We start from the raw sequence: 23599 nt of genomic DNA on the forward strand, positions 1-23599 counted from the left end.
TAGAACATCAAACGATCCCCTCGAGGGTGAAAATCGAACACTATGAGCGGAAAATAGATGGTTCCCGACCTGTGATAGGTTTGCCACCGGTGTTCAGCGGTGGATTCCAGAAGAGGCTGCAGCTGTTCGGAGTGTATCCGAGGATCTCCGGCTGGCTGGGCGCGTCCGGAGGATCGTACGGGCTCTTCGCGACCACCGGCTTGCCTTCCAGCGGCTCCGACACGCCGTACATGTTCTCGGCACGGACCCTGAAGATGTACTTCTTGCCCTCGGTGAGTCCCTTGGCAGTGTAGCTGGTCCTGGGACAGTATCCAGGCGTCTGTCTCCAGTTGTCGACACCGTAGTCCGACACCTCGACGATGTAGTTCGTGATGTCGGAACCGCCGTCGTCCAGAGGCTTGTTCCATGACAGGGACACGGACTCCTGGGTGGTGCCGGTGTACTGCAGCGGGCCCTGAGGTGGTCCGGGCCTGTCCACAACGATCACCTCGATGTCCGCCGAGTCCCGGCCGTATTCGTTCGTCGCCGAAACAGTGTAGTTGCCGCCGTCGTCGCGGACCGATTTCTCGATCGACAGGCTGGTGCGGTCGCTCTTCGTCTCGGTCTGAAAACGTAAGTTCACCGTGTACAAATGTGCGCTTGAAACGTGTTAGCTGTGAACTGAGAGAAAACTAGAATGCGTAGGTTTTCTACTCAGGTGAATAATGTGAAAAATAAAATAATGAAAAATAATGTGAAAAAATAAATGATAACGACATTATAAAACGTTCTAATCGCAGGGATAAATTTGTTAGATCGAGTCATAGATAATAACTTCCGCTTTTTTATCAGACATTTATCTTGTTTCCTTTTTTATTATATTCATTTCGAACCCTAATCTATCCAATGAAAGCAGAAACTCGTTTGTCCCGATGACTCATAGCGGATAGATAAGAACAATTAGGTTCTACCTAGCTGCGTCGGAAGTTACTTATGACTCGACCTAATATTTAGCCTTGGATTTGGAGCGTTCGGTCGTACCGAGATTCGCAGAGTCTCGAGAATCGGCCTGGCGTTCCTGGTCCATTCGATCGTGGGCGTCGGAGCTCCGCTCAGCGGAATGTTAATGTTGATCGGTTCTCCGGCTCGGACCTTGATCTTGCGTCCGATCAGCGCGTCGAGGTTCAGCTTCGGCTTCTCCTTCATCGGCTTAGCGATGAACACCGAGGAGGTGTCGCTCGGTTTACCGGATCCGGCGGCGTTGATCGCGGTCACGCGGTACTCGTACGCGTGGCCCTCGGTCACATGGTCGTCGTAGAACTCTGCGTATCTGACGGGCTCCTTGTTCATCTTCAGCCAGCGGCCGGTCGCTCTGTCGCGGCGCTCGACGTCGTAGCCGATGATCTTCGAACCGCCGTTGCTGATCGGCGCGGTCCATTTGATCTTGATGTGATCTTTGTCGGCGTCGACCAGTTCCGGCTTGCCGGGCTGTCCGGGCGCGACTGTACAAAAATTGATCGTTTCAGAATCAGAGATCTTCGCGCCTGAAGTTCACAGAATCGAGAACTTTAGAGAACAGAGCGCATTACCGAATTGGTTCTTGGCGACGATCGAGCGATCCGTGGTCAGTGGATCGGAGCGTCCCTGGAGGTTCTCCGCGGACACTCTAAACTCGTAGGTGGTACCTTCGAGCAGCCTTGGGACGGTGGCGTGGTTGAACTTCGGATTGACGTGGGTCACCGCTGGTACCCAACCGCCACCGTGGGTCAGATCGCGTTTTTCGATCACGTACCCGCTGAAAAAGGTAGCGTTTTGTTAAGGATGCGATCGGAATGTCGGAAGACTATATATAGACTATTCTGATATATATAAGATTATATAATAGACTATATAAGACTATATAAGGCTATATAAGACTATATAAGGCTATATAAGACTATATAAACTATATAGACTATATAAGACTATATAAGACTATATAAGACTATATAAACTATATAGACTATATAAGACTATATAAGACTATATAAGACTATATAAACTATATAGACTATATAAGACTATATAAGACTATATAAACTATATAAACTATATAGACTACATAAGACTATATAAACTATATAGACTATATAAGACTATATAAACTATATAGACTATATAAGACTATATAAGACTATATAAACTATATAAGACTATATAAACTATATAGACTATATAAGACTATATAAGACTATATAATATATATGTAATATAATATATATAATATAATAATATATATCAGAATATCGTTGTACTAAAGCGATCTCAAATATTTGAGACAAAGAGGAGAAAAAACGGTGAGCAGATAATGTTGACTAGAATGAAATGTGCTTCCGCGGAAAATACTGATAAGTTCCAGACAAAAGACTGACGTCTGCTTCTAAGCCAAAAGACTGAAATAAAGACTTCATTCATCAATTTATACTAACGTGATCTCGCTGCCACCGTTGTCCTTCGGCGGCTTCCAGGATAGCGTGACCGACTGGCTCGTGATCTCCTCGTACTCGAGAGGCGCCTCCGGCGGTCCCGGTCTGTCGAGGACGATCACCTGGAAGCTACCTTCGTCTATGCCGCTGCTGTTCTTCAGCAACAAGTGATACTGCCCGGAGTCGGATCTCTTGGCGTTCACCGTGTGCACGATGGTGTGGTAGCCGATCGAGGTGACGGTCGTTCTGTCGGTGGTCTGCAAGTCGTTGGCGCCGACCGTCCAAGAGACTTCCGGCGTTGGCTCGCCGACGAAGTCGATGTCGACGTGGAAGATCAGTCCGGCCTTGATGCGGATGTCCTGCAGAGGTGTCTTGATCTTCGGGGCAACTGAAACATTTCGAGGAAAGTATCCCATTAGCGGCTGCTTCCATAGAGAATTCGGTGTTTTTTTTTAAAGTAGAGGTCGTTTGTTTTTTTAGTAGAACACTCACGGTGACGCGGTTTGGCGGTGACAAGGTCGCTCGGCTCGGACGGCTCCGACTGTCCGGCAGCGTTCGTCGCGATCACACGGAATTCGTACTCTTGTCCCTCCGTTAGATCAGGCACGGTGGTATTGGTCTGCTTCGGAGGAACGTGGACAGCGTTCACCCAGTACGGCGAACCCTTCTCCTTCTTCTGAATGATGTATCCGGTCAGCGGCGATCCACCGTCGTTGCTAGGCGCCGGCCATTGCAGATCGACGTGGTCTCTGTCCCAATCGGTAATCAGCGGTCTTCCGGGAGCGTCCGGTTCATCTAAACATGTCGAACGTTCTTAGAGATCTAAACGCGAGTGGCGGTCTACATCGGGAGCGGAAAAGTTGTCAACCGGGAGGTCGTAGACAACGAGTGGGAATCTTTACAGTTGGCAATGAAATTAGCGCGACGATACTCGACCTCGATGGTCCTACTATAAACGAAAGTCGATCCCGGTCAACTGACATCCTCTCAGCTCCCGATAGATACGGTTAAGACTCTATCAACTAACCAAACTCGTTCTTAGCCACGATGCTTCTCGGCGCCTCGAGCGGATCGGACTCGCCGATGGTGTTGACGGCCTTCACGCGGAACAGATACTCCTTGCGATGCGTCAGTCTAGCGACTTCGTGGCTCAGGACCATGCTCATACCGGCATCGGACCAGGTGCCACGGGACAAGTCCATTTTCTCGATGATGTAGTGCAGGATGGGGCTGCCTCCGTCGTCCAGAGGATGACCCCAAGCCAGGTGGCAACCTTCCTTGGTGATGTTGCTGATCTCGAGCGGCTTCTGCGGCGGCGACGGTCTGTCCAGGACCGTGACCCTTGCGCTGGAGCTGCACTTTCCGTGATCGTTGACCAGGGTCAACGCGTAACGACCGGTGTCCGAGCGAACGGAGAACGGAATCTCGAAGGTGGTCTCCGTGTTGGTGGTGTACATCTCGTGGCGGGTGTCCGCCATGATCACGGATCCCTCCAGGGTCCAGCTGGCCATGGGTTTCGGAGAGGCTTGGATGGGAATGACGTAGCTGATCTTTTGTCCGGCTCGGACCACCAGGTCGCTTAGAGCGTGCGGGTCGAACGTTGGGGCGACTGTCGTGAAAAATGTTCCGGTTAGTTGCTATGGTCTTTCTATTAGGACGAATCGTAAGTAATTTCCGTTTATTTATTTTTAACCCTTATCTATTCAGTGAAAGCAAATACACCTAGCTGCGTCGGAAATTATTTATGACTCGATCTAATCTAATACTTCACGCATCATCGGTCGCTATACTCACGGAAGCGCGGTTTGGCGATGATCGGCGACGAGGCGTCGGAAGGCTCGCTAAGGCCGCCCTTGTTGACGGCGATCACCCTGAACTCGTACTCCGTTCCTTCGACTAGATCAGGAACCGTGCCGCTGTTCTTGCTGCCGTCGAGCTCCACGGCCTTCTCCCAGGAGCCGAATCGCGGCTTCTTCTCGATGATGTACCCGGTGATGGGCGATCCGCCGTCCTTCTTAGGAGGCGGCCATTCCAAGTCGACGTGGTCCTTGTCCCAGTCGGTGGCGACCGGCGCGCCAGGTCTGTCGGGCCTGTCGTAAGGGTCTTTGGCAGTGATGGTGTCCATGCCGGTGAGCGGCATGGATTCTCCTTGCTTGTTCACGGCGCGGACTCGGAACTGATAGTCGTGTCCCTCGATCAGGTGGTCGACGTGGGCGGAAGTGGTGTTCGCCTCCGCCACCGGCACCCATCGCATGTTCTCCGTGTCCATCTTCTCGACCTGGTAGTACTGGATCTCCGAGCCACCGTCGTCTCTCGGCGGTCGCCACTTCAGGTTGCATCCGTTCTTGGTCACGTTCTCGATCTTCAGAGGACCTTCCGGCGGCGCTGGCACGTCCAGCACGTTCACGTTCAGCGTGGCAGCGTCCCGGCCGTTCACGTTCTTTGCCTCCAGCGTGTACACGCCGGAGTCGGACCGCCTGGCCTCGATCACTCGGACCTTCGTGTTGTAGTCCTCGTTCACGATCTTGATGCGGTCGTCGCCGATCACCGGCGTGCCCTTCAGCGTCCACGTCTTCGTTGGAGGCGGCTCGCCGATCACCGGCACGTCGAAGTCGTAGAAACCGCCGGCCTTCACCTTCACGTCCAACATGTACTTCCTGTCGATCCTCGGAGCAACTGCGAACGGATTATATCGCGCGATTAATCCGTGTGCGTGGATTTCAGGGAAATGGGTGGAGGAGGATGACGGTACTTACGATTCTTGGGACGGGCCAGGTGCGATTTGGAGGCGTCCGATGGTTCGCCAGGCCCGGCTTTGTTGACCGCCCTCACGCGGAACTCGTAGTGAGTACCCTCGATCAGATCGTTCACCTTTCCGCGATTCACGTCGCCTTCTACTTCGGCGCATTTCTCCCAAGTCGGGCTGTACTTGTCGCGTTTCTCTATGATGTAGCCGGTGATAGGAGAACCACCGTCCTCGTGCGGCCGGTCCCACTGAAGTTCCACGAAGTCCGAGTCGTAGTCGCTGACTGTCGGCACTCCGGGCTTTCCTGGCTCGTCTGCAAGTAGGAAACTATCATGAGTATCCTGATGACAATAGCCAAGCGTGATCGAAACTAGGGATCTCTATTTCGCGCGTGTACAGTGTAATTAATACATTATTACGAATATATTGTATTCGTGTAATTTTTAACCGTTCGAGTCCCAAGCAGCGCGACCGCGCTGTTCAGATCTTGTGTCGCGATCAAACTTTAGTGACGCACATACATCGCATAGCTTTTCACATTTTTTTTCTTTTTGCTGTGTTTGACAATGTTGACGAGCGCTATCGCACCGCTTTGTTCTCTTCGTAATAAATTAAGATAAGCGCTATTACGCAGTTCGCCACTTTTCGACCGTGTTTTCTGAATAACCCTTGGGACTCAAACGGTTAATACATGCGCACACATGTATACAAATTTGTGTACTAGAAATTGCACAGATCTAAGCACGTGTATGTTAAAAATACGCGTGTACACAGGTACACATGTATGTACAATACACGTTCAAAACTAACGTTTCCCTAAGTAATGTCTCCCTAAATGACGCTCAGATTGTGCACAAAAAATAAACAATTTAGGAATTTGAGATATGATTCTTCGAGCCTTGCAGCTCGTTTTTGTAGTTGTTGACAATCGATAACCATAAAAAACGAGCCACAAGGCTCGAACAATCGTCCAAGGACAACAATCGTTCCTCTTCCAAAATTGCCCATTTTTGTGGACAATCCGATCGTCAATTGGAGAGACATTACTGTACAATGCGCGTCCGCTCACCGAATGGATTCTTCGCCTCGACGGTCTGCATGCAGGCCAGCGGTTCCGACTTTCCATGCTTGTTGACCGCCCGGACTCTGAACTTGTACTTGTGTCCAGGCGTGAGTCCTTCGACTTGAAGGGACGTCTCGGGCCCGTCGGTTTCCCCGGCAGGTACCCATCGGCCGGTAGCCTCGTCCATCTTCTCGACGACGTACTTCTCCACCGGTTGCCCGCCGTCGTCCTCCGGCGGTTTCCAATTCAGCTTGCATCCTTCCGCGTGAACGTCGGATACTCTGAGCGGTCCCTGAGGCGGGCTCGGCCTGTCCAGGACCGTCACCTTCACGACAGCCTCGTCCTCGCCGTTTATGTTCTCGGCGGTGATGACGTATTTGCCGGAATCCTCTCTGACGGCCATCCGGACGCTCAGGCTGGTGTTGTAGTCCTGGTGCTTGACCTTGATGCGATCGGTCGGCCTGACCTCCCGGCCGTTCAACTTCCACCTGGTGGTCGGCGGCGGTTCGCCGGTCACCTTGACGTCGAAGCTGAAGTTCTGACCTGCCTTGATCTTAACCTCGATCAGATTCGTGCGGTCGATCCTCGGCGCCAGGTTTCGCGGTTTCGCAATGATCGTTGGCGTCGGATCGGATGGCTCGCCAGGGCCGGCTTTGTTTACGGCGCGCACGCGGAACTCGTACGGCTGGCCTTCGATCAGGTCGGGAACGGTGGCGGACGTCTCATCCGCAGGCACTTCCACCGCCTTCTCCCATTCGCCGTATTTGTCTTTCTTCTCGATGACGTAGCCGGTGATGGGCGATCCGCCGTCGTTCGTTGGCGGTGTCCACGCGAGATCCACGTGATCCTTGTCCCAGTCGGTTGCCCGGAGATCGCCTGGCTTGCCCGGCTCGTCTGAAGGTTCGAAACGCAACGAATCAACCCTGACACTTTTTACTTCATTTCGTTGGTACATAAAAATTCGCGATTAACAGACTTACCGAACGGATTCTTGGCCAAAATGGCTTGCTCCGCCTCCAGAGGCTTGGACTCTCCCTCGGCGTTCACCGCGCTGACCCGGAACAAGTATTCTTTGCCCGGTGTCAGACCACTCACCTCCAAGTCTAAAGGACATACCGTCGAATTAATTTCATTCTATCGCTTAAACACTGTTTTTTTTTTTTAGAGAGAGGGTCTTACTTGGCTCGGTGGATCTGCCGCAAGGCACCCAGCACCCGGTCTCCGGGTCCATTTTGTCCACCTGGTAGTACTCGATCGGAGTGCCGCCGTCGTCCTTCGGCCTCTTCCATTTCAGCTTGCAGCCCTCCTTGTGGACATCCGAGATCTGAAGCGGTCCCTCCGGCGGCATCGGCTTGTCCGTGACGGTGACCTGCACCGTGACCGAGTCTCTGCCCGAGGTGTTATGAGCCGTGACCGTGTAATCGCCGCTGTCGTCTCGCGACACCGGCCGTATGCTGAACTTGGTGCTGTACTCCGAGTTGTCGATTTGTACTTTTCTGTCCGAGTGCAACGGGATCGCTCCGTATCGCCACTCGATGTGTGGCGGCGGTTCTCCGATCACGTTCGCGTCGAACCTCAACAGAGAGCCGGCGGACAGAGTGACGTCCCTTAGATTGCGTCGATCGATCTTGGGTGCCACTGAAACAATGAGAATTTATAGGTGAGCTTGATCGACCGATAGGTGCCAATATTATTTATAAAATGTTTGTTACGCTATTGTCGGAACCAACAGCCCGCTAACTATTCCTAATGTATTCGTGTCAGGGATAATGGACAGGGTGAAATGAGAAACGTTTGGACCCTTGCCACGAGCAACGACGAGAATGAAACTATTTGTTTCTCCATACATTATGTACGCGTGTGCTTCTAGGGACGATTGATTCTTCGTTTCCGGATACTTACGGAAGCGTGGTTTCGCCGTGAACGTCTTGCTGGAGTCCCCAGGCTCCGATTGGCCAGCCTTGTTCACAGCGATCACGCGGAACAGGTAATCGTTGCCCTCGATCAGACCATGGACCATGGCTCTTGTGGACGGTATCTCGATCTCCACGGCTTTCTCCCACATCGTGCTGTATTTGTCTTTCTTTTCGACGATGTACCCGGTGATGGGCGATCCTCCGTCGCTGACCGGCTCCTTCCAGGTCAGCTCCACCTGGTTCGCGGTCCAGTCGACCGGCTCCGGTGCTCCCGGAGGACTTGGGACAGCTGAAAGAGTCGTTCGATCAAACACACCATTTACGAAGGGTTTGGGAGGTCTTCTTAGTCCGACGATTTAATTATTATGACTAGACCGCGGGTTTTATGCATTTGTGACAAAAATGAGTAGATCTTTGAAACAATAAACGAAATAAAAGAATTAAAGAGTACCGTTACATTATTTTCAAGTTACTGAAATTGTTAAAGAAAGAACTTTCTATCTGACAACCGGTTGTTGCAATTCACAAATACAATTTTCATTTTGCATCAAGATCCGTAATCTGATGATGACTTTGAGAATTTTTTACAAGATAGATATTAGGTATTATTGTTGTACAGTATATAGTGTATAGTATATGTATAGCATTATATAGTAGTCTATTATATATTAATCTAGTAATAGTAATAGTAGTCTATAATAGTAATCTAGTAATAGTAGTCTATTATCTATTATATAGTAGTCTATAGTCTGCTAGTATAGTAGTATATAGTATTGTATAGTATAGTATATGTATAGTACAGGGAAACGTAGCCACATTTTTTCCAGCTGCAAATCATCGAATTCCGCGAAATTAAAAAGACCTCCTGACCACGCGTTCGCTTCTTTCGCGACAGATACGTACTGAACGGATCTTTGGCGACGATCGAGCCGAAAGTCTCCAACGGCTCCGACTCTCCTTCCTTGTTTAGCGCTTTCACCCTGAACTTGTACTCGTGTCCAGGCGTCAGTCCTTCTACCTTCATCTCGGGACCCATTGTCTTGCCGACAGGCAACCAGACACCGGTGTCCGGATCGAACTTCTCCACGAGGTATCCCTCGATCGGTTCGCCGCCGTCGTCTTTCGGCTTCTTCCACTTGAGCGTGCATCCCTCCTTGTGGATGTCGGACACCTCCAGCGGTCCCTCCGGTTTGCCAGGTTTCGCTGAAAATAATTGTTTAGAACGTTGAAGAGAAAACGTGCGATTCGAAGAGTCGTTCAAACTGGAAACGAAGACTGCCACTCACAGACAACGGTGACCTCGACGTCGGCCGTGTCCGAACCGTGTTGGTTCACCGCGGTGATCTTGTAGATGCCGCTGTCTTTGCGCTCGGGCTTGTCGTTGAAGAACTTGCTGTTGTACGGGACGTTCTGTATGCGACGGAACGTCGTCACTTGGATGCTCTTGTTGTTCAGGACCCAGGTGACGTCCGGCGGCGGTTCACCGATGATCTTAACGTCGAAGTGGAACCCTTCGTTCTCGCGAACCGTGATGTCGCGCAAGTTCTTCCGGTCGATCCTCGGCGCGACTGCAAACGGAACGACGGATGGAACGTTAGTCGTGATCGTCGCTTTGTGGAAGAAGTTATGTTAACCCTCGCGCACCGTTCAGGTCGACAGGACAGCGGATCTTCTACCAACGCGCTAATCTAAATTGCGCTACTATACCCTATGTTAGTTACAGATAGGTTCCCTTAACCCTTTCGGTACGAGCGCCGGATACATCCGACATCCATCTAGTCACCTGTGTGGCCGAGCGCCGGATATATCCGGCATCCATCTGATGACCAATATGGACGAGTGTCGAATATATCTGGCATCCGCGTAAGCCATATTTCTGTAGGCCCTTTACAGAATGTTTACAGGAAACATTTAAAGAAAGATTTAGAAACGGATTAAGCACAGTCATTGCTTAACGCTTAAGAAAATCTTCGTACAAAAGTGGACCGACCCTGCGTTATGTGCGCATTTTCGGCGCGGCACCCCGTACAGTGGGAGCGTCACGGCGGACAACGCGCTCGTACCGAAAGGGTTAATGCTAAAGCTGAACCGGTACAATTCGCAGAATGTTTCACGATTTTCTGAACGGTGCGAGGAGCAGAAGACGCAACGCGGCAGGTCCTTACGTCGTCGGCTCTTGGCTGTGATCGGTTTGCTGGTGTCCGACGGCTCGCCGGGGCCAGCTGCGTTGATGGCCCTCACGCGGAATTCGTATTCGACGCCTTCGTCGAGGTTGTCGACGCGTCCCTTGCAGTCGGGTCCGGTCTCGAGAGCCTTTATCCATCGCGGACTGTCCTTCTCGCGCTTCTCCACAATGTAACCGGTGATTGGAGATCCACCATCCTTCAATGGTGGAGTCCATCTTAGGTCAATGTGATCCTTGTCCCAATCGGTAGCCTCTGGGCGACCAGGTGGTCCTGGTTCGTCTGCAAAAGAAAACCGCAGCAATTAACAGTCGTCGATCCTGCGGAGATATTTTGACCTGCCGCAGAACAAGAAATCAGGCACAAACCGAATGGATTCTTCGCCACGACGCCGTACTCCGTTTCCAATGGTTCCGATTCACCTTCCGCGTTTACAGCGGCCACTCGGAACTTGTACTCCTGTCCGGGCACCAGATTCTCGACGACCATGTTGGGATCCTTGGTGCGTCCCACGGGGATCCATCTACCCGTTTCCGTGTCCATTTTCTCAACGACGTAATGGTCGAGCGGCGTGCCGCCGTCGTCCAACGGCGGGTTCCATTTCAGCGTGCATCCTTCCTTGTGCACGTCGGACACCTTCAGAGGACCCTCCGGTTTGCTCGGTTTGTCCAGAACCAGAATCTCGATCGACGCCTCGTCCTTGCCGGAGCTGTTCTCCGCCTTCAGGGTCAGCGTGCCGCAGTGAGCCCTGCTCGCCGACATTACGATGTACTTGGTTCTATAGTCCTCCAGCTCGATCGACAGGATACCGCCGGTCTCCTGTTTGGCCTTGTTCAGGAACCACGTCTTGGTTGGAGGCGGTTCACCGGACACTTTCGCGTCTATGCGAATGTGATTGCCTGCCTTGACCGTGAGATCCTTCATGTTCGTGCGGTCGATCTTCGGCGCAGCGTATCGGTCCTTCGCGATCAAGCTGTCGCTGGCTTCGCTGGGCTTGCTCGGGCCACCCTTGTTCACCGCCCTCACGCGGAATTGATACTTCTGTCCTTCGATCAGGTCTTCGACCCGTCCTTCGGTCTTGTTTCCAGGCACCTCGGCAGCCTTCTGCCACTTGCCGAACTGATCCTTCTTCTCAATGATGTACTTCTCGATCGGCGCGCCGCCGTCCTTCTTCGGAGCCTTCCACTTCAGGTCAACGTGCTGCTTGGACCAGTCCTTCAGGTCTGGCTTGCCGGGCGCGTCCGGCTCGGCTGTAATATCGAAGAGCTTGTTAGAAACGTCTGAAACGAAATAAAGGATTCCGATCGAATCGATCTCGATTATACGTACTGTAGGGATTCTTCGCCGTGGTCGGGATCGCCGTCTCCAAAGGCTCGGACTCGCCCTCGGAGTTCACAGCCTTCACGCGGAACATGTAGTCCTTGCCCTCGTTCAAGCCGGTGACGTCGGCCTCGGGTGTTTTGCTCGTGGCGCAAGGTACCCATCGTCCAGTATCCACGTCCATCCTTTCGATGACGTAGTGATCGACTGGCTCGCCGCCGTCGTCGTCGGGTTTGTCCCATTTCAGCTTGCAGCCCTCCGCCGTGACGTCGGACACCTCCAGAGGTCCCTTCGGCTTGCCGGGCTTGCTCATCACCTGGAGCTCGACCTCCACTTGATCGGTACCGCTGTCGTTCTTCGCGATCACCGTGTAGGTGCCGGTGTCGATCCTCTGCAGTTTCGTGATGATGAACGTGGTGTGGTAGTCCTCGTTCTCGATCTTGAGGCGATCCATGCTCTTCAGCACGGCCTCCTTGAACATCCACGTGACGATTGGCGGAGGCTCGCCTTGGATGGCCGCCTCGAGGCGCAGCATCTGTCCCACTCGCATCACCTTCTTCTGGAGGTTCTTGCGGTCGATGCGTGGCGCCACTGTAAGAAGGATAAATCGTTGTTAGAAATAAATAAATAAATCATTGTTAGTCTTAAAGTAGAAGAAGCAGCGAAACGCTTTTAATCACTTACAGAACCGCGGTTTAGCCACGACGCTCTTCGAGGTGTCGCTGGGCTCGCCCGGTCCGGCTCTGTTCACAGCCACTATCCTGAACTCGTACTCGTGACCCTCCTCGATTCCATCGGTGACCTTGGCCGCGGTGCGGTCGCCCGACACCTTCGCGACGTCTATCCACTGTCTTCCTTCCTTGTCCCGCATCTGTACGATGTACTTCTCGATGGGAGCGCCGCCGTCGTCTCTCGGCGGCGTCCATTCGAGGTCCACGAAGTCCTTGTCCCAGTTCTTGATGTCTGGACGACCGGGTTTGCCAGGCTCGTCTGAAACGAATTAGCGTTATCGCGTCGCCCTGATCGAACTAGAAATTCCTACAACTGTAGAGAAAATTGTGGAGGATCGTTACCGAATGGATTCTTGGCAATGATGGACTTATCCGCCTCTAGATCGTCGGACTCGCCCTCTCGGTTCACCGCTTTCACGCGGAACTTGTACGGTTTGCCCTCCTGGAGACCGGTGATCGTGCATTCCGGCTCCGTGGACTTCGCGCAAGGGATCCATTGGCCGGTGAGAGGATCCAGTTTCTCGATCTCGTAGTACTCGACCGGAGCGCCGCCGTCGTCTTCCGGCTTGTCCCATTTCAACTTGCAGCCGTGCTTGTTCACGTCGGACACTTCCAAAGGACCCTGACGATAGAAACGATCGCGCGTTAGTACCTTGAAGAGAAACGACAGATCCTCCGGTGGCTTCGAAAGGACCTACCTTCGGCTTGCCGGGTTTACCCAGGACAGCGATCTCGACCTCGGCGGTGTCCTCGCCCACCTCGTTCTTCGCGTTGATCACGTACTTGCCGGTGTGAGCTCTCTTGGTCTTCAGGATGAAGAACTTGGTGTTGTAGTCGATGTTATCGATACGGATCGTGTCGTCCGACTTCAGCTCTTTCCCTTCGAACGACCAGGTCACGGTTGGCGGGGGCTCGCCGATTATGTTCACGTCCAAGGTCACCGTCAGACCAACCTTCACGGTGATGGGTTGCAGGTTCGTGCGGTCGATGAACGGTTTCACTGTAAGGATTTTGTACGGTAAGAGAGGTCCATACGTTCATTAGGTCAAATCATGAGGAATTTCTGATCGCGGGGTATATATATAATACTAAATATAATATATATATAATATTATATATATACTTATATATAAGTATATATATATATATATATATATATATATATATATATATATATATATATATATTATAGTATTATATAGTATTATATATAATATTATATATATATATATATATATATATATATATATATATATATTATATTTGGTATTTTATATATATATATAATACTAAATATATATATATATACCTAGTATATAGGTAAGTATATATACTTACGCCAACGAGCCTTAGCCGTGTGCGGATTGGTAGCTTCGCTGGGTTCGCCAGGACCGGCTTTGTTCACGGCTCGAACTCGGAACAGGTATTGGTTTCCTTCCTCCAGCCTGGTCACTGTTCCCGTGCAGGCAGGGCCCTGGGTCTCGGCAGCCTTGACAAACTGAGTGCCGAACTTGTCCTTCATTTCGATGATGTAGCCGGTAATCTTCGCGCCGCCATCCCGTATGGGCGGCTCCCACTTTAGTTTCACCATGTTCTCCGACCAGTCGATGATTTCTGGCAGACCAGGTGCTCCAGGCACGTCTGAAAGCAGATTCGACGCGTTAGAACATCAAGATCACGCTAATTTCCTGCGAAAAGACTTCTCCCTGTCTGCATACCATAGGGGTTCTTGGCAACGATCGCAGCGTCCGTTTGCAGCGGCTCCGACTCTCCCTCTTCGTTCACAGCTTTGACACGGAACTCGTACTTGTGACCAGGCTCCAGGCCGGTGATCGCGTGCTCAGTTTTGTCAGGATCGACGATGCCAGCGGGCACCCATCGTCCCGTGGTCGCGTCCATTTTCTCGATCACGTAGCTGGACAGCGGCAGACCGCCGTCGTCTTTCGGCTTGCTCCACTTCAGCTTGCATCCCTCCTTGTGGACGTCCGTCACCTCCAGAGGCCCCTCCGGCTTTCCGGGCTTGTCGAGGATGATGATGTCGACGTCGGCCTCGTCCTGGCCCGAGTCGTTCACCGCCTTGATCGTGTATTTGCCGCTCAGCTTGCGACTGGTGTCCGTCAAGTGAATCTTCGTCAGATAATCCTCGTTGTCGATCTTGACATTAGCGCCGGTCTGCAGGACCGCGCCGCCGAAGTTCCAGGTCACCGTTGGAGGCGGTTCGCCTTCCACGTCGACTTCCAGCTTCACCATTTGACCGGCTCTGACCTTGATTTGTTGCAGCTTGTCGCGGTTGATGTGTGGTTTCACTGAAACGAGAAGGTGCATTAGAGTCGCCTCGCTGACATTTTGCGAACTTGTCGTTGACTAGAGGACACTCACGGTAACGAGCCTTAGCGGTGTGCGGCTTCGTTGGGTCGCTAGGCTCCGATGGACCAGCCTTGTTCACCGCACGGACTCGGAACTGGTAGACCGAACCCTTCTTCAGCCCAGTGACACGGCCCTTCGGCTGCGGCGAATCCGTCACCGTGGCTTCCTGCCACTGGGTCGACGGCTTCTCTTTCATTTCAATGATGTAACCGGTGATGGCCGCGCCTCCGGTGTTCTTCGGCGCCTCCCACTTCAGGTCCACGCGGTCAACGTCCCAGTCCTCGAATTCTGGCACACCAGGCTTGCCGGCCACGTCTGGAAGAAACGTTGCTCGGTTATCAGAACTCTCGACTCTTCAGTTTCGTCGTTCTACCGCGGGCTTTCTATATTTATCATTAACAATAACGATGCATGAAAGTCTGCAGTCGGAGCAAGCAAGTTACCGTAGGGATTCTTGGCGAGAGTGGTGCTATCGGTGACCAGAGGTTCCGACTCGCCCTCCTCGTTGATGGCCTTCACCCGGAACTCGTACTCGTGACCTTCCTGGAGCCCTTTGATGTCCATCTCGGTGTCGTTGGTGCGTCCAACCGGTACCCACCTTCCAGTAGCCTTGTCCAGCTTCTCGACCTGGTAGCCGGTAACGGGTTTACCACCGTCGTCCTCTGGCTTGCCCCATTTCAACTTGCATCCGCTCTTCGTGACGTCGGACACTTTCAGAGGACCCTTCGGTTTGCCAGGAGCCGCTGTAAAATCGCAGACACCGTTAGCTCATCTCTTCTATGATACCGTTACCGCTGCCGTACATTCCGAACTTACAGAGAATGGTAATCTCGACTTCGGCCTCGTCTTCGCCGTGCGGGTTCACCGCCTTGATCTTCCAGACACCGGTGTTCTTGCGCAGGCAGTCGCTAATGTTGAGCTTCGTGTTGTAGTCGACATTGATGATCTCGATGTTTTCTCCCGTCTTCATCGCCAAGTTCGCGTGGTACCACGTGATCTCCGGCGGCGGTTCACCGCGAACGTCCACGTCGTACTTGATGGCCTTGCCAGCTCTGACAGTGATCGGTTTCAGGTTCGTGCGATCGATCCTCGGTTTCACTGCGGCAGACAACAAACGATAGATAAATCGAAGAAATAGAAGGACGTTGTAGTGGACAGAGAACAGGAACACTCACGAGATTTGTGCTTGCAGATCTGCATCTTCGACGCGTCCGACGGCGGAGACACTCCAGCTTTGTTCACGGCGATCACCCGGAACTGATACTCCCCTCGTTCCTTGAGATCGGCCACCTTAGCCTCCACCTGGCTGCCGGGCACCTCCATCGCTTTCTCCCAGTCCGGCTTGTAGCGATCCTTCTTCTCGATGATGTACTTCTCGATCGGCGCCCCGCCATCGAAGTCGGGCGGCGTCCACTTCAAGCTGACCGACTCGTTGTCGTAATCGGTGATCTCCGGCGTTCCGGGTTTGTGAGGTTCATCTGCGAGAGATCGGTTTAATTTTAGAATCGGTCCAGCGCGACGAAGAAGAACGATTCGTGCTCGATCAGCTCACCGTATGGATTCTTGGCGATGATCGGCCTCTCGCTCTCGAGAGGCTCGGAGTCGCCCTCGTCGTTGACAGCGGTCACGCGGAACTTGTACTCGCTGCCAGGATTCAGACCAGTCACTTCGAACTCCGTCAGCGGCGAGGTGCCAGGGACCTTGCCCACTCTGACCCACTTGCCGGTCTTCGTGTCCAGCTTCTCGATCTCGTATTCCTTGATCGGCACGCCACCGTCGTCCTCCGGCTTCTCCCACTTGACCTTGGCCGACGTGGCGGTCACGTCGGTCACCTCCAGCGGACCCTTCGGAGCGCCCGGCTTTCCTGAATAACAGTAGCTCGATAAACAGAGGTTCCTCGAGTTTCCGTTTCAAGGTAGTCGAAAGTTTAAGACGCGACTTACCGAGGACGGTGAGTTCCACGGTCTCCTCGTCTTTGCCGTTCACGTTCTCCGCGACGAGAGTGTACTTGCCGGTGTCCTTGCGCTGCGCGTTCACGATCGTGAAGTCGGTATGATAGTCGACGTTCTCGATCTTGATGCGCTCCGTGTTCGTCAGAGGAATATTGTCCCGCCAGATCCATTTTGTCTCCGGCGGCGGCTCGCCGATTATGTCCACGGACCACTTGTGCGTGCGACCGGCCTTGATGATAATCGATTTGAAGTTGGTCCTGTCGATTCTTGGCTTCACTGGAATACGATACGATCGGGTAATGGAAGCTCTTGCTATACTTCGACGGAATCGTAATGGATCGAATCGGTTCGAGTACACTTACGGTTTCTGTGCTTGCACACGTGGTTGTCGGTAGGCTCGCTAGGCTGGCCAGGTCCTGCCTTGTTGTGCGCCCGCACACGGAATTGGTAAACCATTTTCTCCTTCAATCCCTCCACCTTGCACTCCGGGTTGGCGTCCTCCGTCTTAGTGACCTCGACCCAATCCACCGCGAACTTGTCCTTCATCTCGATGGTATAGTGCGTGATCGGCCTGCCGCCGTCTTCGTCCGGCTTCTTCCACTTCAAGGACACGCTCACGTTGTCGTAGTCGAATATCTCCGGCTTGCTGGGTTTGCCAGGCTCGTCTAGTAATGGGGAAAGAGGATGTGATCAAGCGTTGCGATCGTTTCATGTCCGAACGCGCATCATGCTCGAGGAATCAGCCTTCCAAAGGAAGACCCCGAATCGACGATACTCACCGTAGGGGTTTTTGGCGAGGATGGACTCGTCGACTTCCAGAGGCTCGGACTCGCCCTCCTTGTTGACGGCCTTCACGCGGAACTTGTACTTCTTCTTCGGCGTGAGACCGCTGAAGGTGAAGGTGTCCTCGTTGGGACCGACCTCGCCGGCGGGGACCCACCGTCCCGTGTCCATGTCCATTTTCTCGAGGACGTATCCGGTGATGTCTGTGCCGCCGTTGTCCGGTGGTCGCTGCCATTTGACTTTTACGTGGTCGGCGCGTACCTCTTCCACCTTCAACGGACCCTTCGGTGGCGCAGGTTTGTCTGACAAAGAGAAACGGTTCACAATTAATATCCGGTACAACGATTCGAACAGCAAGATTGCTTGATAGAACAAGGAAACGGTAATGTACCAAGGACGACAACGTCGGCGATGCTCTCGCAGGTTCCCGAGCTGTTGGTCAGGACCAGTTTGTACTTCCCTGAGTCTGGTCTGGTCGTTTTCCTGACGGTGAGCACCGTGTTCCTCTCGTATTTGTCGATCGTGATCCTCTCGGCCGCATCCTGGACCAACTCTTTCTCCCCGAGGAACCAGTGCACTTCCGGTTCCGGCTCGCCGGCGTACTTGATGTCGTATTTGATCACCTGTCCCTTCTTGACGATCAGGTTCGTCAGGCCGTCGCCAACGATGTACGGCTTGACGAATCGGCACTTGGCGATGATGGGCTTGGTGGCGTCCGAAGGCTCGCCAGGACCAGCCTTGTTCACCGCCCTGATCCTGAACTCGTACTGCGTGCCCTCTTTCAAGCCGTCGATCGTCGCTTGCGTCACGTCGCCCTCGATCTCTTTGCCCTTCACCCATTCTTTGCCGAACTTCTCTTTGTACTCGATTACGTAGCCCGTGATAGGCGCGCCGCCATCGTTCTCCGGCTTCGTCCATTTCAGGTCCGCGTGGTCCTTGTCCCAGTCGGTCACGTCCACGTTTGTGGGCTTGCCCGGCTCGTCTGCAGCGAACAATGGAGATTATAGTTATCGTTCCGCGTTAAATAAAATCCTGATGTTCTTGTTCATCAGATAACTTGATGACTATAATATAATACGATATAATATATAACTTGAACAAGCCTATCACGATGGTCAACTTTGATCGGTTTCGCATTCTTTATTTTAAGATCGTCGACGTCACAAAGACTTTTGTTCATAGGAAATGATTCCCCAATTCAATAGATCAAATGTTGTCATTCTTATAAAACGCAAGTCGATCAGTTTTAATGCTAAAAATGCAATAATATATTATTGCATTATATATATATTATTATATAATATATTTCTAATTACGTACCCCACGGATCCTTGGCAAGAACCGGCTTGGCGAACATCGCCGGTTCGCTGGAGCCGAGTTTGTTCACCGCCCTGATGCGGAACTTGTACTCCTTCTTCGCGATCAAGTCCTGCACCTTGTAGACGCACTTCTCGCCCGGCTGCACCTCGCCGACGCTGTCCCATTGCGCTTTCAGGCTGAGATCCAGCCGCTCGATCACGTACTTCGTGATCGGCGATCCACCGTCGTCCTTCGACGGCTTGAACGACACCACGCACGAGTTCTGGAAGATCTCGTTCACGTCGACGTCAGTGGGCGGTTGTGGCACGTCTGGACAAAGTTTCCGCCATCGGTTATAGCTATAGGACCAGGTCAAGAGAAACGTTCGAGCACTCGGGACACGATACCTTGCATGACGATGTTCACGTCCTTGACCTCCTCTCCCTGATTGTTGCCGATCTTCACTTGATACATGCCGGACTGATCGCGAGAGGGTTTCTTGACCTTGAACGTGATCTTGTCCTCGCCGACGACCACCTCGACCTCCTTCAGAGGCAGAGGTTTGCCGTCCTTCATCAGTTTGGCCTCCACCTGACTCTGTTTCGTGCCCTCGACTGTAACAACGAGCGTCGTTCAAGCGCCGTTCATCGACGAACAGTCTGTCATCGACGAGGAAACGTCTACTCACTCTTGTATGGAACCACGAACACGATCGGCGCGCTGCAGGGTCCTTCGACCTTGTCCGGAACCTCGCAGATCGGTTTGCTCTCGCCCTTCCTCACCGTGAGCTTGCAGCTGCTGCTTAGCTGGCCGCTCTCGCAGGTGATCTCACCGTCGTCGGACATCTCCGTGCTGTTGAACACCAATTGATGCTTGCCGCCGCCCAGGTTCTTGATCTCTATCCTGTCGTTCGGCGTGATCGGCTGGCCGTTGAACTTCCATTCGGCCGGCGCAGTTTGGTCCTGCAGCTCCACGTCGAGCACCAACTTCTCTCTCTCCACCGCCACCGTGTCCTTCAGCTTCTTGTTGAAGCGGTTCGCGTCTGAGGAACGCAAGATCGTTAGACGGTCGATCGAGCCGAATGCGGAAGATTCGACAGGAATTGAGACTCACAGTTCACGACTATTTCGGCTTCGGTCTTGTCGGCGTTGCTCACGCAGGAGTACAGACCCGCGTCCGTCACCTTCACGTCCTTGATCGTGAGCTTCCTCTTCCTGCCCTCCTCCTTGATTTGTACCCTACGCGAAAATTACTCAATTCGTACACTCTGCTTCTCCATTCGCGTTAACCATCGCGAGCCAGATCCTTCGACAAATTCTCTTTTACGTATTTTTCAGGCTACTTGCTCGAGACCAGAGTTGGGCAAGATGTTTAATCTAAATAATATTATTTAGTTATTCCGTTATTCGAAGAATAATAAATATGAATATAAGATAGATATAAAAAAAGTATCTTCGTTCGGTGGATAAATTCTTGTCGAATGAATTTACTTATTCGATACTCGTCGAATAAAGATACTTCTTTTTATTCGAACGTTCGAATGAAGATGAAGCATCTTTCTTGAATAATTTCGTACGAATAATTTCGCATTTCGTTTGAACAATTTTGTATCTAAATAATGCCCAACTCTGTTCGCGACTAACATTTAATCGAACGTAAAGAGTTAATTATTTGAATCGGCTGCCGCCTCGATGAATTTTCGTTCGATGAATTTTCTCTGTCACCTCTTGTCAGGCAGGATCTCTTGGTCGCCCTTGAACCATTTCACTTCGCCGCCAGCGTCGTCCAGCTCGCAGAGCAGAGTCAGAGTCTCCTTCTCGACGAGCTGCTGGTGCTTCAGCACCTTGACGAACTTGTACGGATACTCTGCGAAGACAAACGTATCGCGTCGAAGCATCTCGAGAACATGGAAGACCGTCGGAGAACTCGTCGAATACAACAACAACAGGCTTACCAACTACAGTGAGAACCGTTTCAGTCTTATCCGTTTGTTTGCTGATCTTACAGATGTACTCGCCGCTGTCCTCCAGCGTTGCACTCTTTATGGTCAGTCGGCAAACGCCGCTCATGTCCTTCGACATACTGTACATGTCACCTTCCTGAAAGCCGGAGAACGTCGATTAGGTAAAACCGCGACAGAGTCGAACCGTGGTGCAATCGGTTAAAACGGGACAACAGTCACCTCGAGCTTCGTCTTTCCTTTGTACCATGAAACTTGAGCGAGATTCGAGCTGACGGTACATTCCATTTGCACTTCGTGTTTCGTGAAGCCGCTCGATTTCTTCGAGAGCGGTTTGGTGAACGTGTAGGTCGGATCCGGTTCTGCAAAACGGAAACGATCGGTTTAGCTTGCGGCGCGACCATGAGCGGAGAGAAGATAGAACAGGGCGGCCAAACTTTTGATCGCTATGGGTGACCTATTTTTTCTTTTAAATTATAGGCGACGGTCTAAATGATCATTAAAAAAGTAGTAATTTAACCCTTATCACTCCAACCGGCAGCAATACTGCCAAGTAAAATATGAATAAACATTTTTTTGTACTCTTTCTTGTGTTTACTCAATATTTATAAATATTATTACTAATAAAAAAACTCATAAAACGTATGGAACGTTTTTTTTAATCACTTCGAAATGAACAAAAATTGTTTGGAGTTGGCTACAAATCACTCTGGAAAGTTCTTGGAGTGATAAGAGTTAAAGGCAACAATAAGTTTAAATTTAAAATGAACATAGATAATATCAGACAAGCAAGCGACTAGAAATACAACAATTTCTCCCTAATTCGCGCTGAGATTGCGAACAAAAATGGAAAATTTTGGAAGAGGAAATGCGATCATTCGAGCCTCGCGTCTCGTTTTTTAACCTCGACAATCGGTAACTATAAAAACGGTTCGAATAATCGTATCTTCTCTTCCCAAATTGTCCCTTTTGTGCGCAATCTGAGCGCGAATTAGGGAGAAATTGCTATGCTAAGATCGGTCGACCGCGGTCGAAGCTTTGGCCACCCCTGAGCCAGAGTCAAACGCGGACTCGCGAAACTGACCCTCGACGTTGAGGAATCCAGTGCTCGAAATGTTCGATATTTCGATAGTGTATTTGCCGGTGTCCTCGACCTTCGGGTTCAAGATGATCAGCTGGTAGCAATCCTCTTCGTTCTTGAACTTGTACTTCGACGACGGGAACAGTTCCTGAAAATAGATCGCGAGCGTTATATTTGCCGGTTCGCTCGGATACGATCTGTAAATGTGGACTCACGTCTTTTCGGAAGAACCATTTCGGCTTGCAGTTCGGTTTCGAGAAGTTTGCCTCGAACACGACCTTCTTGTCTTTGCCCTCCTTGGCGTATTGGTCGACCAGCGGTTTCAGGAAGCTTTCTTGTTTCTGCGAATAAGAGACGGCCGTTAATCGAGCACGAGCTATCGGCGACGATCGTGTACACCAGTTACATCGAGCAGCACCGTCAGCAAACGACAGCGTCGCTATGCGTACAAAAGGAAGAAGAAGAGTTAGAAGATAATCGAAAAATCGAAGGCGACCGTGGTCAAAAGAATCAGCTTCGAAGATTCTCGCTGCGGCGAGGAGGCGGGGCAAAAATCGTCTGTACAAAATCGTGAAAAAAGTAGGGTAAGCAAAATTATATAATCATTATATACATATCGTAAAGTGACAAGTGCGGCCCCGACGAGAAGGCGGGCTCGTCGACGATCGCGCGGCGGCAGCCTCGTCGACGACGACGACGGCGTCGTCAAAAACGCCGGGTTTCTACCAAAAAATGTAAAAAAGGGGGACGCCGAAAACTGTACACAAAAAATCTGATCCGTCCTCGTCCGAAAAAATCCAGTCGAAAACAAGACGGACGCCGAGGAAGACGGTGGCTCGCCGTGATTAAATGCAAAAACAGAGTGAGAGAGAGAGAGAGAGAGAGAGAAAAAGAGAGTGAGAGTGAGAAAGAGAGAGAGAAAGAGAGAGAACATCGTGGAAGGTTTGAAGCGTGTTTTTAGTTCGAGAGGACCGTGCGTGAACACGGTCTTCTAGAGAAAAGTGTTTTCAGAGAAGATAATAGGGGCCAGTAGAAGAAGTATAGTGCGAGCAAAGTTGTGCAAGATCCGCGGAGTGGCGACTGGTCGCCGGAAGCTACATTAATTAGATCCATCAAAGGGCAACGTGTCTATGTATGCACAGAGAGAAAGAATAAAGGAGAGCAGAGAGATCGTTCAAAGTTGAATTTAGTCGACAGATTGAGAAAAATAAATAGAAGTAGATATATATTTTTTATATAGAGAGAGTGAGATGCAGTGATAGAGAAGTGTAGATCGAGAGAAAGTGGCAGAAATATGTATCACGAGACTCTATCGCAGGGCGTCGAGGAGTACGAGATCCAACCTCCGTCTTGGTGAAATGGTGCAGGATCGGCCAGTCGGGAATTAATTCGGCCAGGGAGGGTCTACGAGATCCACTACTCTATAAAACAACAAAATTCGTCTGCGGTCACAGGTCTGATCGAGCGTAAATCGTATCGACTAAGTTTCTTCGTTACGCGAGTCCGGTTCCCAAGCAATACTAAATGGAAGCTCTTACAAAGAAAAATAAAAAATACACACGCACCACGGATCGTCTGTGCTTCGGTGGGACGCACACTGGGGGTGCCATGCGACACGTGGGACCCGCGTCTACGACGAACCGTGCAATTTTTTTTCTTCAAACCGTGCGGACAACTTTCGGCGACAAGAGCATCGACGTTTAAATTCTTCCAGAATTTAGAGAGATTCTTCCAATAATAATTGAACAATTTTG

At 51.3% G+C, this 23599-nt stretch overlaps 1 protein-coding gene across 18 annotated transcripts in view; it reads right to left on the reverse strand.

Annotated features, from left to right (window-relative positions):
- Positions 1-23599, reverse strand: part of bent (projectin protein bent) — a 117510-nt gene that overhangs the window by 14068 nt on the left and 79843 nt on the right. For all 18 annotated transcript variants that reach the window (XM_076520217.1, XM_076520218.1, XM_076520233.1 and 15 more), the window contains 40 exons: positions 22061-22186; positions 21849-21993; positions 20987-21126; positions 20759-20903; positions 20529-20670; positions 19918-20042; positions 19493-19846; positions 19212-19418; positions 18826-19134; positions 17897-18487; positions 17502-17807; positions 17085-17387; positions 16714-16998; positions 16323-16634; positions 15946-16248; positions 15587-15868; positions 15214-15513; positions 14783-15085; positions 14122-14709; positions 13742-14044; positions 13102-13403; positions 12746-13025; positions 12357-12662; positions 11682-12263; positions 10721-11602; positions 10335-10634; positions 9456-9737; positions 9073-9372; positions 8156-8458; positions 7433-7891; positions 7234-7356; positions 6260-7147; positions 5201-5503; positions 4239-5120; positions 3472-4053; positions 2937-3239; positions 2448-2832; positions 1569-1774; positions 1021-1481; positions 70-604 (listed from right to left, as the gene is read on the reverse strand). In XM_076520217.1, the coding sequence (XP_076376332.1) occupies positions 70-604; positions 1021-1481; positions 1569-1774; positions 2448-2832; positions 2937-3239; positions 3472-4053; positions 4239-5120; positions 5201-5503; positions 6260-7147; positions 7234-7356; positions 7433-7891; positions 8156-8458; positions 9073-9372; positions 9456-9737; positions 10335-10634; positions 10721-11602; positions 11682-12263; positions 12357-12662; positions 12746-13025; positions 13102-13403; positions 13742-14044; positions 14122-14709; positions 14783-15085; positions 15214-15513; positions 15587-15868; positions 15946-16248; positions 16323-16634; positions 16714-16998; positions 17085-17387; positions 17502-17807; positions 17897-18487; positions 18826-19134; positions 19212-19418; positions 19493-19846; positions 19918-20042; positions 20529-20670; positions 20759-20903; positions 20987-21126; positions 21849-21993; positions 22061-22186 (14233 nt within the window). The remainder of the gene's footprint in view (positions 1-69; positions 605-1020; positions 1482-1568; positions 1775-2447; positions 2833-2936; positions 3240-3471; positions 4054-4238; positions 5121-5200; positions 5504-6259; positions 7148-7233; positions 7357-7432; positions 7892-8155; positions 8459-9072; positions 9373-9455; positions 9738-10334; positions 10635-10720; positions 11603-11681; positions 12264-12356; positions 12663-12745; positions 13026-13101; positions 13404-13741; positions 14045-14121; positions 14710-14782; positions 15086-15213; positions 15514-15586; positions 15869-15945; positions 16249-16322; positions 16635-16713; positions 16999-17084; positions 17388-17501; positions 17808-17896; positions 18488-18825; positions 19135-19211; positions 19419-19492; positions 19847-19917; positions 20043-20528; positions 20671-20758; positions 20904-20986; positions 21127-21848; positions 21994-22060; positions 22187-23599) is intronic.

Source organism: Megalopta genalis, chromosome 3, assembly GCF_051020955.1.
Source record: "Megalopta genalis isolate 19385.01 chromosome 3, iyMegGena1_principal, whole genome shotgun sequence".
NCBI classification, from domain to species: Eukaryota; Metazoa; Arthropoda; class Insecta; order Hymenoptera; family Halictidae; genus Megalopta; species Megalopta genalis.